Consider the following 12,860-nt stretch of genomic DNA (forward strand, 5'->3'; position numbering starts at 1 on the left):
GTCTGCTACTTACTTGGCAGCTTGTTCATTGAGTATCTTTAAGTAATGCTCCACTGGACTGAGGAGTTCAGGAATTTCTAAAATAAATGTCTGGAGCAACTCTGACTCAACATGGGAATTCACAGCAGGTATTAGTGCTTGAAATTCTGACTTCAAGTGATAAAGGGTTTTGACAATCAGGAAGAACTCTTGCGTAGAACACTGAAAAGAGAAATATCTTTTACCTAAATAGCATAAGATACATGAAAATGAAATTCAGTTAGTGGTCTTTTTAAAATTAGAATAAAATAACATTTTAATTTATTGCATAAATGCTGCTGCTGCTGCTGCTAAGTTGCTTCAGTCATGTCCGACTCTGTGCAACCCCATAGACGGCAGCCCACCAGGCTCCCCCAACCCTGGGATTCCCCAGGCAAGAACACTGGAGTGGATTGTCATTTCCTTCTCCAATGTATGAAAGTGAAAAGTGAAAGTGAAGTCGCTCAGTCATGTCCGACTCTTAGTGACCCCATGGACTGCAGCCTACCAGGCTCCTCAGTCCATGGGATTTTCCAGGCAAGAGTACTGGAGTAGGTTGCCATTGCCTTCCGTTTCCATAAATGATTTAATTGAAATAAAGTATTGTTGATATGTCCTAAATGTTAAATCAATAGTTTAAGTACTTTATAAGGTAAAGCTATAAAGAAAATTTGAGGCAAGGATAGGAAAACCAATGCTTGTTCAGTATTTTTTCATTTTAAAATATGCTGATCACGTAACAAAAATACAGTAAACACTGTCACAAATAAAAAGGATAATTCTGGGAAAAATCTGCAAAATATTTAAGAGATAAAGGTCAAAATTCTTTCAAGTATAATGAGACTGTACAAATTGGAAAAGATGAATAATTCAAAGAATAGTGGCTAAATGATCTGAATAAACTATTAGGAAAAAAAATGTCCAATAAGCACATAACTAACCTCACATATAATTAGGACAAGCAGATTAAAATGACAAGATAGCATTTTTCATTCATCAGAATGTCAAAGATTTAAAAGTATGATAAGAGCCAAGTCACACTGAGTATGAAAAATGGTACTTTTATATATTATTAGTAGAGGCATTGGAGAAGGCAATGGCACCCCACTCCAGTACTCTTGCCTGGAAAGTCCCATGGACGGAGGAGCCTGGTAGGCTGCAGTCCATGGGGTCGCTAAGAGTTGGACTCGACTGAGCAACTTCACTTTCACTTTTCACTTTCATGCTTTGGAGAAGGAAACGGCAACCCACTCCAGTGTTCTTGCCTGGAGAATCCCAGGGACAGCAGAGCCCAATGGGCTGCCATCTGTGGGGTCGCACAGAGTCAGACACGACTGATGTGAATTAGCAGCAGCAGCAGCAGTAGAGGCATAACCTTCTTGAAAAGCAATCTGGTGTATATTTATAATACAGAGTGCAACACTCTTTGACTACAAAACTTCATCTTAGAGAATTTTAGAATATTTCTCACAAGTAGTAAAAAAAAAATGTTTGTATCTGAATATTTATAGTAGTAGTTTTGGTAACATAAAAAAGATGAATTAAAAAAACCCAGAAATTGAGATACCAGGGAAAATTCATTCAGTGTACAACTATAAGACAGTTAAAAAACTTAACACATCTGTAAACACTAATGTACAGATTAATATGGAACTTCATAATTTCAACATATAACTGTATATAGTATTATTTTACACTATATACCATTTATCTATTTTACATAGTAAAATTTCATTTGTGATTCTTTAAATTACATATGTTATTCTACAGAAGTTCAAGTATAATTTAACTTTCTCTAGTTATCTCTGGATAGTGGATATGCCAAAGGGTGATAAAGGGAGGCTTTTTACTCTTTTATTTATACTCCTGCTCATTGGAAAAGATCCTGATGCTCGGAGGAATTGGGGTCAGGAGGAGAAGGGGACGACAGAGGATGAGATGGCTGGATGGCATCACTGACTCGATGGACATGAGTTTGGGTGAACTCCAGGAGTTGGTGATGGACAGGGAGGCCTGGCGTGCTGCAATTCATGGGGTTGCAAAGAGTCGGACATGACTGAACTGACTGAATTGATACTGTTATAATTTTGCAATATGAATGTGAATAATTTATACTTTTGGAGCTTTGGATAAAAAAAGTAAGCTAAACAAGTGCATCTAATTTCACTGTCTTGAAGCTATAGTCCAAGACTGTTTTAAAAGACATGAAACTTCAAAAATAATTAGGAGAAAAAAAAATGACAATAATCTCTTAGAAGCTACAAAGTAAACAGACTAACGGTAATTTGACTTAGAAGACTCTAGGTATTTGAATCTTAAGCTTGCCATGAGGAAAACTAGGACTCAACTTGAGTTACACCCAGAATCCTAAGACTCAGGAATTGGGGGCACAAATTATCTTTGAAAGTGGAAGCTGGGGTTTTGGGAGTGGAGAAAACAATTGGCTGAAAGTGACTTATGCAGCAATTAAATCCCTCAATCCCCTATTCCTCTTCATGTCACTAAGTTCAGTTCAGTTCAGTCACTCAGTCGTGTCTGACTCTTTGCAACCCCATGAATCGCAGCACGCCAGGGCTCCCTGTCCATCACCAGCTCCTGGAGTTCACCCAAACTCAAGTCCATCGAGTCAGTGATGCCATCCAGCCATCTCATCCTCAGTCGTCCCCTTCTCCTCCTGCCCCCAATCCCTCCTAGCATCAGAGTTTTTTCCAATGAGTCAACTCTTCACATGAGGTGGCCAAAGTACGGGAGTTTCAGCTTTAGCATCATTCCTTCCAAAGAAATCCCAGGGTTGATCTCCTTCAGAATGGACTGGCTGGATCTCCTTGCAGTCCAAGGGACTGTCAGGAGTCTTCTCCAACACCACAGTTCAAAAGCATCAATTCTTCGGCACTCAGCCTTCTTCACAGTCCAACTCTCAATCCATACATGACCACAGGAAAAACCATAGCCTTGACTAGATGGACCTTAGTCGGCAAAGTAATGTCTCTGCTTTTGAATATGCTATCTAGTTTGGTTATAACTTTCCTTCCAAGGAGTAAGTGTCTTTTAATTTCATGGCTGCAGTCACAATCTGCAGGGATTTTGGAGCCCAAAAAAATAAAGTCTGACACTGTTTCCACTGTTTCCGCATCTATTTCCCATGAAGTGATGGGACCAGATGCCATGATCTTCATTTTCTGAATGTTGAGCTTTAAGCCAACTTTTTCACTCTCTTTTACTTTCCTCAAGAGGCTTTTTAGCTCCTCTTCACTTTCTGCCATAAGGGTGGTGTCATCTGCATATCTGAGGTTATTGATATTTCTCCCGGCAATCTTGATTCCAGCTTCTGTTTCTTCCAGTCCAGCATTTCTCATGATGTACTCTGCATAAAAATAAGCAGGGTGACAATAAACAGCCTTGACGTACTCCTTTTCCTATTTGGAACCAGTCTGTTGTTCCATGTCCAGCTCTAACTATTGCTTCCTGATCTGCATACAGATTTTCAAGAGGCAGGTTAGGTGGTCTGGTATTCCCATCTCTTGAAGAATTTTCCACAGTTTATCGTGATCCACACACTCAAAGGCTTTGGCATAGTCAAGAAAGCAGAAATAGATGTTTTTCTGGAACTCTCTTGCTTTTTCCATGATCCAGCGGATGTTGGCAATTTGATCTCTGGTTCCTCTGCCTTTTCTAAAACCAGCTTGAACATTAGGGAGTTCACGGTTCACATATTGCTGAAGTTTGGCTTGGAGAATTTTGAGCATTACTTTACTATCATGTGAGATGAGTGCAATTGTGCGGTAGAAATAGAGGAAAACAACAGAATGGGAAAGACTAGAGATCTCTTCAAGAAAATTAGAGATATCAAGGGAACATTTCATGCAAAGATGGGCTCAATAAAGGACAGAAATGGTATGGACCTAACAGAAGCAGAAGATATTAAGAAGAGATGGCAAGAATACATGGAAGAACTGTACAAAAAAGATCTTCATGACCCAGATAATCATGATGATGTGATCACTAATCTAGAGCCAGACATCTTGGAATGTGAAGTCAAGTGGGCCTTAGAAAGCATCACTACGAACAAAGCTAGTGGAGGTGATGGAATTCCAGTTGAGCTGTTTCAAATCCTGAAAGATGATGCTGTGAAAGTGCTGCACTCAATATGCTAGCAAGCTTGGAAAACTCAGCAGTGGCCACAGGACTGGCAAAGGTCAGTTTTCATTCCAATTCCAAGAAAGGCAATGCCAAAGAATGCTCAAACTACCGCACAATTGCACTCATGTCACTAAAGGGCCACCATTCTCCTACCCTACAAAGACTGTAGTGGACCCTTGAACAATGTGTGGAGGTTAGGGGTGCTGACCCTCCACACAGTCAAAACTCTGAATAGAACTCTACAGTGAGCCCTTCATATCTGTGTTTCTATATCCATGGATTCAACCAACCATGGATCACGTAGTACTGTAGTACACATTTATGAAACAAATCTACTGTAAGAGGACTTGCACAATTCACACTCATGCTGTTCAAGGGTCAACTGTAGTTTTAGTCTCTGGAGAAGGTAAAACACAGGTATTTGAATCAGCTTCAGGCACAATGATGGATGAGAGTATCACAAAAAGCAAAGGATTTAGAGAATGACTCCAGACTGAATGTTGAGATTCCCAGCTGTCCTCACTGAGCTCACAGAACATTGTTAGCCAGTCAGAAAGCGGAAAGAGTCCCTGGGGAATCTCACAAGCCCAAGAAAAAAATTATAAAGACAGCATATAGCAGGAGTTCTCCCCATAAATGGACCATCAAGTTCACACAACAGTTTACCTCATAATCTGCAAGCCACATCCAACTACACAGAGCTTACTACCAGCGTTTTAGTTTCTTAGTCTTTAAAAACGATCAGACAGATTTAAAAAGATTTTTAATATATTTTATTTAATTGGAGGCTAATTACTTTACAATACTGTAGTGGTTTTGCCATACATTGACATGAATCCATCACGGGTGTACATGTGTTCCCCATCCTGAACCCCCCTCCCAGCTCCCTCCCCATTCCATCCCTCTGGGTCACCCCAGTGCACCAGCCCCGAGCACCCTGTCTCATGCATCGAACCTGGATGCATGAAATGATTCTAACATGAAATGTAAACACTAAAATAAACAACTAATTAATCAACCAACAAATACAGAAGGAATGGAACCTATATAGGTAGAAGAAAAAGTTAACAATATCCTGTTAAACAGAGAATATTGAAATAAAGAGAGACTCATGAATTAAGAATGGTATGTTGTTATTTTAAAAGAAACATTCAGAGAACAAGAAAACAATCAAAAAATTGCATAAATTAAACTATGATAGTAGAAATGAAAATTTTAAAAAGAGAGGTAGAAAAATCAAGGTAATAAAATTTCCAAGAAGGTAAAGCGAAAGGGTAAAGAGATGGGTAACACAAAAGAAAGATTGATAATCAGTCCAGAAGATTCAAGAACTCAAATAACAGAGCTATAAAAAGGAGATAAATTATCAAAAAAGTAATTCAGAGGTATGTCATATATATACAATGAAATACTACTTACCATTAAAAAAAATGACATAATGCCACTTTGCAGCAACACAGATGGATCTAGAGACTGTCATACTAAGTGAACTAAGTCAGAAAGAGAAAGACAAATACCGTATGATATCACTTTTATCTGGAATCTAAAATACGACACAAATGAACTTGCTGCTGCTGCTGCTAAGTCGCTTCAGTCGTGTCCGACTCTGTGCGACCCTATAGACGGCAGCCCACTAGGCTCCCCCGTCCCTGGGATTTTCCAGGCAAGAATACTGGAGTGGGTTGCCATTTCCTTCTCCAATGCATGAAAGTGAAAAGTGAAAGTGAAGTCGCTCAGTGGAGTCCGACTCTTAGTGACCCCATGGACTGCAGCCCACCAGGCTCCTTCATCCATGGGATTTTCCAGGCAAGAGTACTGGAGTGGGGTGCCAATGCCTACAAATGAACGTTATCTATGAAATAAAAACAGACTCATGATGTAGAGAACAGACTTGTGGTTGCTGAGGAGGAGGGGGCCTGGAAGAGGGATGGATTAGAGTTTGAGATTAGCAGATGGAAACTATTATATGTAGAATGGATAAAAAACAAGGTCCTACTGTATTGCACAGGGATTATAGTCAATATCCTGTGATAAACCATAAAGGAAAAGAATATATAAAAAAAGAATGTGAGTACATATACCACTGAATCACCTTTCTGTACAGCAGAAATTAACACAACATTGTAAATCAACTATACTTCAATAAAAAATAATAATTTTGAATTTAGAATTACACATCCAAACTTTAAACAATAATTCAGAAAAATTTCCTAGAACTTGGTTGCCAGATTGAAAAGCTCCAATACAATGAATTAAAACAGAAGCAAATCGCAGCTGATCATCATGAACTTTTAAAACGTTGGAGACAAAAGACACAATCTTCCATTTCTAGAAGGAGAGAAAAAACAACCACCACAACAAAACAATGTCACACAAAGAATCGAGAACCAGTACGACTTCAGACTGTTTAAAAATAATAGTAGAAGCTGTTTAAACAGACAGCACAAAATTCTAAAGGAAAATAATTTACAACCCAGAATTTTACACTCAACCAAACTACCAATCAAACGTGAGAGCAAAACAAAGACATTTCCAGACATCAGTGTTTCAAAACTTACTCCTAATACCCTTTCTCAGGATGCCTCCAGAGAATGTACCCCACCAAAATGGAGGAATGAACCAAGAGGAAGTCATGAAGTACAGAAAACAGAAGATTCAATTCAAGGGAAAAAAAGGGAATCTAAAAAGATAGCTATTCAACGGGTATAGCAGGCAACAAGTCCAGGTTGAATCAGGCAGGAAGGCTCAAGAACATGAAATGAACAAGAATATTTGATGAAAATGAATACCTTGATATGAGAGGACAATGCAAGTTTAAGTTAATGGTAAGTACACACCATAAATAGTATATATATATGTATATATATATAATGGATGAATGTTAAGAACATATTTAGAAAGATAATTACTTATAAGAAATGAAGAAAACTGGACCAAAAAAAACAAAAAGAAACTAGGTTCAACTGAACAAATGGTGAGTTCAGAATGTATCATAAAGCACCTCATTTCCAGAAAGGCCGTGGCTCACTGGGAAAGATACATACAGGAAACTGCACTGTTTGTATAAATATGGAGCCTGGAAATAATTTATAGCCTAGAATTGAACTCAAGTCACTTAATGGTATACTCTAGTAAAAGTAAAGGGCCAAAAATAAACATTTTCAATATAATTTCTGAATAATAATCTCATAATTATTGCAATTTGATAAGCAAAAAAGGGAAAAAAAAAAGGAATTGGTTGTTCAGGCTTAGATATGATATCAAGTTCAAGTGAGCAACAGAAATAAGGTGAAAGCCAGAAGTACCTGCAACCAAGTCCTAAGTGCCCAGGGCAGGCTGCTCTCAAATTTCTTAAGCAAAATGACTCAGCGGAGTCACAAGAAAGCTGAGAAGAAGGGTAAAACAGTTGCTCTTGAAGTCACTCATGTTCAACCCCATTTCTGGCAGCAAGCTTCTCTGTGGAAGTGCTTGAGAATACATGCGCAAGTGCAGAGGCGGATCACAGGACTGGAAGAACCCCAACCTAAGCTCCACACTGAAAACATGGAGTTGGGCTTCCAGCAGTCTAGCTAAGAAACTAACTATAAAACCTACAAAGTCTGGAAACCCTCTCCTTTCAACATTTACTAAGTGCTACACCCTTAGCAGTTATGTATCATTTTCTTACAAAAGTTATTATAGTTATCGAGCAGTTAATGTGAACTCCTATCACTAGCACTATTTTCTAAGATTTAAATTTGAAGTCTTACTATCAAAAGAAATGTTTATTTCAGAGTTGGCCCACTTGGTATCCTCTATTATTATCATCATAAAAATACCTATTTGTGCCTATTCCGCAGCACTTTCCACACAGCCAGATGGCCTAAGCCTACCACTTCCACAATATTCAAACAATGTTCCTTAACATTTTCTGAATTTCACAAAATTGGCACAATCTGTACCCAGGATATCACTCACCATTTGGTGCATACAGCAGAAGCTTATTTAGAGTAATCTAATGATAAAGAACAGATACGTGTTTTATGGTATGTTCCAAGAGCCAGCTAACTAATCTATAAAAATGTGGTTTAAAGCATTCAGACTTCCTAAAGTTGGTCTATACCAAATCATTTGTAATCTCCACTTTTCAAATCAATCCTTAGGCATATTCTTGTACAAACACTAAAACAGCAAGAAAGAAACAACTTCTGAGTGAGTCACAAGTTTCATCAGTATAAGCTGAAAGTCGAAAAAGTCATTCCTGTTCTGCATATTGGTTGCTTTTAAAAGAAATTAGATTCTATTCTGCATGATCTCACTTGGATGTGGAATCTGAAAAACCAAACAAAAAACCTGAATTAACAGATACAGAGCACATATTAGGGGTTGTGGAACATGGTTATGTAGGCAAAATGGGTAAAGATGGTCAAAAGGTACAAACTTCCAGTTGTAGTAAGTCCTGGTGATGTAATGGCATGGCAACCACAGTTACTAATACTGAATTGTGTGTATTTGAAAGTTGCTGAAGAGTAGATCTTAAGAGCTCTTTCTCATCAAGAGACAACAAAAAAGCTTTGCAACTTTACGTAGTAAAGGATGCTAACTAGAGACTTACTGTGGTGATCATATATATTGAATCCTTATGTTATATACCTGAAACTAAAGTAACGCTGGACATCAATTATACCTCAGTTAAAACAATTAAGATTCTGACATTTACCAGAGTTTTAAACTTTTATAAGTATACAAACTTTATGAAATGCAAATAATAAAGTACAGTTTAAAGAGAAGCAGGAAGGCATAATAGAAATCACCACAGTAATAAATGATGATGCCATCTTAATGCCATGGATACTATGATTCAGCTCTTTTGATTAGCCATGGATAATTTTTCAGCTTTGCTCCTATCTTCTTTTGAGAAAAACAAAAATCTCTAACAGCTGTCAGTGAATCCTTGTTAGTAGTGAAAGTAATGTGTTTAGAGATCTGCTGCTTAATGAAGGGTAACAAGCATGGATTATCAGCCACTGGGTCAAGGTCAAAAACAAAATAACAGATGGTATGTCATCCATTCTGTAACCTCAAAAATGCCAACCATAACACTTCCTACTACTGGAACAGCCTCTACTCTTGCCAGCAAAACAGAAACTCAGCAACTTCCCTGGCAGGCCAGTGGTTAAGACTTCACCTTCCAAAGCGGGGGGTATGGGCTAGATCTCTGGTTGGGGGGCTGAGATCTCACATGCCTCATGGCCACAAAACCAAAAGATAAAAACAGTTCGTAACAAATTTAGTAAAGACTTTAAACACAGTACACATCAAAAAAAATAATCTTGGGCTTCCCTGGTGTCTCCGTGGTGAGGGGTTCTCCTGTTGATGCAAGAGACACGGGTTCAATCCCTAATCCAGAAAGACCGCATATGCTGCAGAGCAGCTAAGCCCATGCACCACAATTATTGAGCCTGTGCTCTAGAGCCCAGGGGCCACAACTACTGAAGCCCACACACCCTGCTCTGCAACGAGAGAGGCCACTGCAATGAGAGCCTGGGCACCGCAGCTAGACAGCAGCCCCTCCTTGCGGCCACTAGAGAAAAGCCTATGCTGCAGCGAACATTCCAAAATAAAAATAAATAAATAAAGGTTTTTTTTAAAGTCTTGGGGGGAAAAAAAAAAAACAACTTGAACACAGTGCATCAAGCAATGGAACAGTAGATGCCAACCCCATAACCAAGGCATACATTTTTTCCCTAGGGATCAGTATTTCCCAATTTTGACTTTTTCTTTCTTTTCAAATTTAGCTGAAGCATATGGAACAGTTACGTAAGTCCTCCTGGGCACTGCAAGTATTTTCAGAAGCAGTAGTTATTATTCCAGTAAAACACTGTAAAGGAAAAAGGCTTAAAAAGGTAAAGACTAATAGAAAATTGGTCACAGCTAAGGTTTTTCCAGTAGTCATGTATGGATGTGAGAGTTGGGGTATAAAGAAAGCTGAGCACTGAAGAACTGGTGCTTTTGAACTGTGGTGTTGGAGAAGACTCTTGAGAGTCCCTTGGACTGCAAGGAGATCCAACCAGTCCATCCTAAAGGAAATCAGTCCTGAATAGTCATTGGAAGGACTGATGCTGAAGCTGAAACTCCAATACTTTGGCCACCTGGTGCAAAGAACTGACTCATTTGAAAAGATCCTGATGCTGGGAAAGATTGAAGGCAGAAGGAGAAGGGGATGACAGAGGATGAGATGGTTGGATGGCATCACCAACTCTACAGACATGGGCTTGAGTAAGCTCTAGGAGTTGGTGATGGACAGGGAAGCCTGGCATGCTGCAATCTATGGGGTCACAAAGAGTCGGACACAACTGAGTGACTGAACCGAACTAAAAGTCTGGGCACATAAAATCTGTTCTAAAACAAAGGTCACATCTCCCAATACCTGGCAAACAAATGCAGTATTGCCTCACGAATCGATTGCTTCCCTGAGGTGCCCACCAGTGTTTTTGGGGAGAAGCTTCGAGAACAAGTTGAGGAGCAGCTGTCCTTCTGTGAGACTGGAGAGATTCCCCGAAAGAATCTGGATGTCATGAAGGAGGCAGTGGTTCAGGCCGAGGAAGCGGCTGCTGAGATCACTAGGAAGCTCGAGAAACAGGAGAAGAAACACTTGAAGGAAAAGAAAAGGCTGGCTGCAATTGCCTTGGCTTCTTCAGAAAATAGCAGTGCCCCGGAGGAGTGTGAGGAGACCAGTGAAAGTCCCAAAAAGAAGAAAAAGCAAAAGCCCCAGGAGGCTCTTCAGGAGAATCTGTCTCTTTTCCCAAACCCAAGAAAGAGAAATCTTTTTCCAAAGAAGAGCTAGTTAGTAGTGATCTTGAAGAGACAGCTGGTACTGGAAGTCTTCCCAAGAGGAAGAAATCTTTTCCCAAAGAGAAACAAGTTACTGACCCTGATGAGTCAGAAAAAAAAAAAGGATCCCCAAGAAAAAGCAGAAACTGTCTTCCAAAGAGGAGCCACTCAGCAGTGGACCTGAAGAGGCTGCTGCCAGCAAGAGCAGTGGCTCCAAGAAAAATAAAAAGCTCCGAAAGCTATCCCCAGAAAGTTAGAATGGACATCTTCCTAGTAGGGCATAAGTTAACAGAGGTATTCGCCATTCCACCCCCTCAGCTCAGTTCAGTTCAGTCGCTCAGTCGTGTCCGACTCTTTGTGACCCCATGAATTGCAGCACGCCAGGCCTCCCTGTCCATCACCAAAGCCCAGTAAAAAAAAAAAAAGAAAAGAAAAGAAAAAATAAATGAAATAAATTTATAAAAACTTTTCTAAAAAAATTATTAAATTGGCAAGGATTTACATTTGGGCAAAAAAATAAAAGTTGCTTACATAGGGACAGCCAGGAAAAAAGATTTAATAGTATTCAAAACTGCTGCTACATCAAAAATGGTAGTGTCCAAAAATGTAAGCCACTAAAACCCAGTCAAGGACCCTAGTTTAAATATGAATTCCATCACTTATGAGCAAGTTATTAACCCTCCTCTTAGCATCATTTTAGCCAAGGTAATGCAAGTTGTCATAGCATTATATAAAGACAGCAATATACATAATTTCCCGCCAGTAAGAAAGTAATAAATCTTCTCAACCTCACAAAGTTTTTTTTTTTTTACAACAAAGAGTTTAACATATGTGAATGACTTCTGTAGTAGGTAAGACACTATAAAAAGTTTATTAACAATTACAAATATCACCAACTGATAATTTTTTTAATTTTAGGCTTATTTTGAAGATAAATTATTTCTCTAACAAATCTCACTTGTTACTGTTATTTAAAATGGAAAGCTTAGGTGATGAAAATCAAAATAATGTGTTTTACTTAGCTTCAATATCCAAACTTGTCTGCATATTAATAATACCACAGATATTTTACAAGCAGATTTTTCCTTTGGTTAAGTCAAATAAGAAGTTGTTGTGAGGTCAAAAGAAATAAGGCATCTCTTCTTAAAGTAGCTAGTCTAAGTAAACTCCTTACTTTGATGATGGTCCATACTTTGAGGATGAAATAGGAGAATATCCTGTATTAGAACAGCCTCTATATGTTGCTGAGGTTAACAGAAGTGGGCAAATAATGCAGAAATTGGAATAACCTCAGTTTGCGCAATTAAAATCTCTAAGGATTCTCTTATGTTATCTGTAAGATTTTACAAAATAAAATAATAAAGCTCTGTGATGTTTCCTATTAATATCTGGTATCCCCTGGTGGCTCAGAGGGTAAAGCATCTGCCTGCAATGAGGGAGACCTGGGTTTGATCCCTGGGTCAGGAAGATACCCTTGAGAAGGAAACGGCAACCTACTCCAGTACTCGTGCCTGGAAAATTCCATGGATGGAGGAGCCTGGTAAGCTACAGTCCATGGGATCACAAAAAGTCAGATGCAACTGAGCAACTTCACTCCATCCTCAAGCTGAAGAAAATCAACAATTTTAAAAGATGTGATTTCTATCACACTTACTTTTTTGTGATAAATGCTACAGAGCCCTCTCTCTATGTCAGGCAATTTACGTAGATGATTTTCTATCTGACCAAACACACTGGATTCTGAGTGGAGAACTTCAGATACAGCATCAAGTCGAGCATTTATTTCCCTGTGGGAACAGAGAAATGGCAATTATCAGATAAGTTAGGAATTCAGAATGTAGGCATTTCCGACTCTAAAGCCCAGTACTGTGACAGCAGCCACTTAGAAA

The 12,860-nt window shown here is 38.9% G+C and overlaps 1 protein-coding gene across 2 annotated transcripts in view; it reads right to left on the reverse strand.

Annotated features, from left to right (window-relative positions):
- MSH3 (mutS homolog 3) overlaps positions 1-12,860 on the reverse strand; it is a 191,738-nt gene that overhangs the window by 91,188 nt on the left and 87,690 nt on the right. For both annotated transcript variants that reach the window (XM_018050063.1, XM_018050062.1), the window contains exons 13-14: positions 12,626-12,758; positions 14-201 (exon numbers count right to left, since the gene is read on the reverse strand). In XM_018050063.1, the coding sequence (XP_017905552.1) occupies positions 14-201; positions 12,626-12,758 (321 nt within the window). The remainder of the gene's footprint in view (positions 1-13; positions 202-12,625; positions 12,759-12,860) is intronic.

The sequence above is a fragment of the Capra hircus genome, chromosome 7 (genome assembly GCF_001704415.2).
Source record: "Capra hircus breed San Clemente chromosome 7, ASM170441v1, whole genome shotgun sequence".
NCBI lineage: Eukaryota > Metazoa > Chordata > Mammalia > Artiodactyla > Bovidae > Capra > Capra hircus.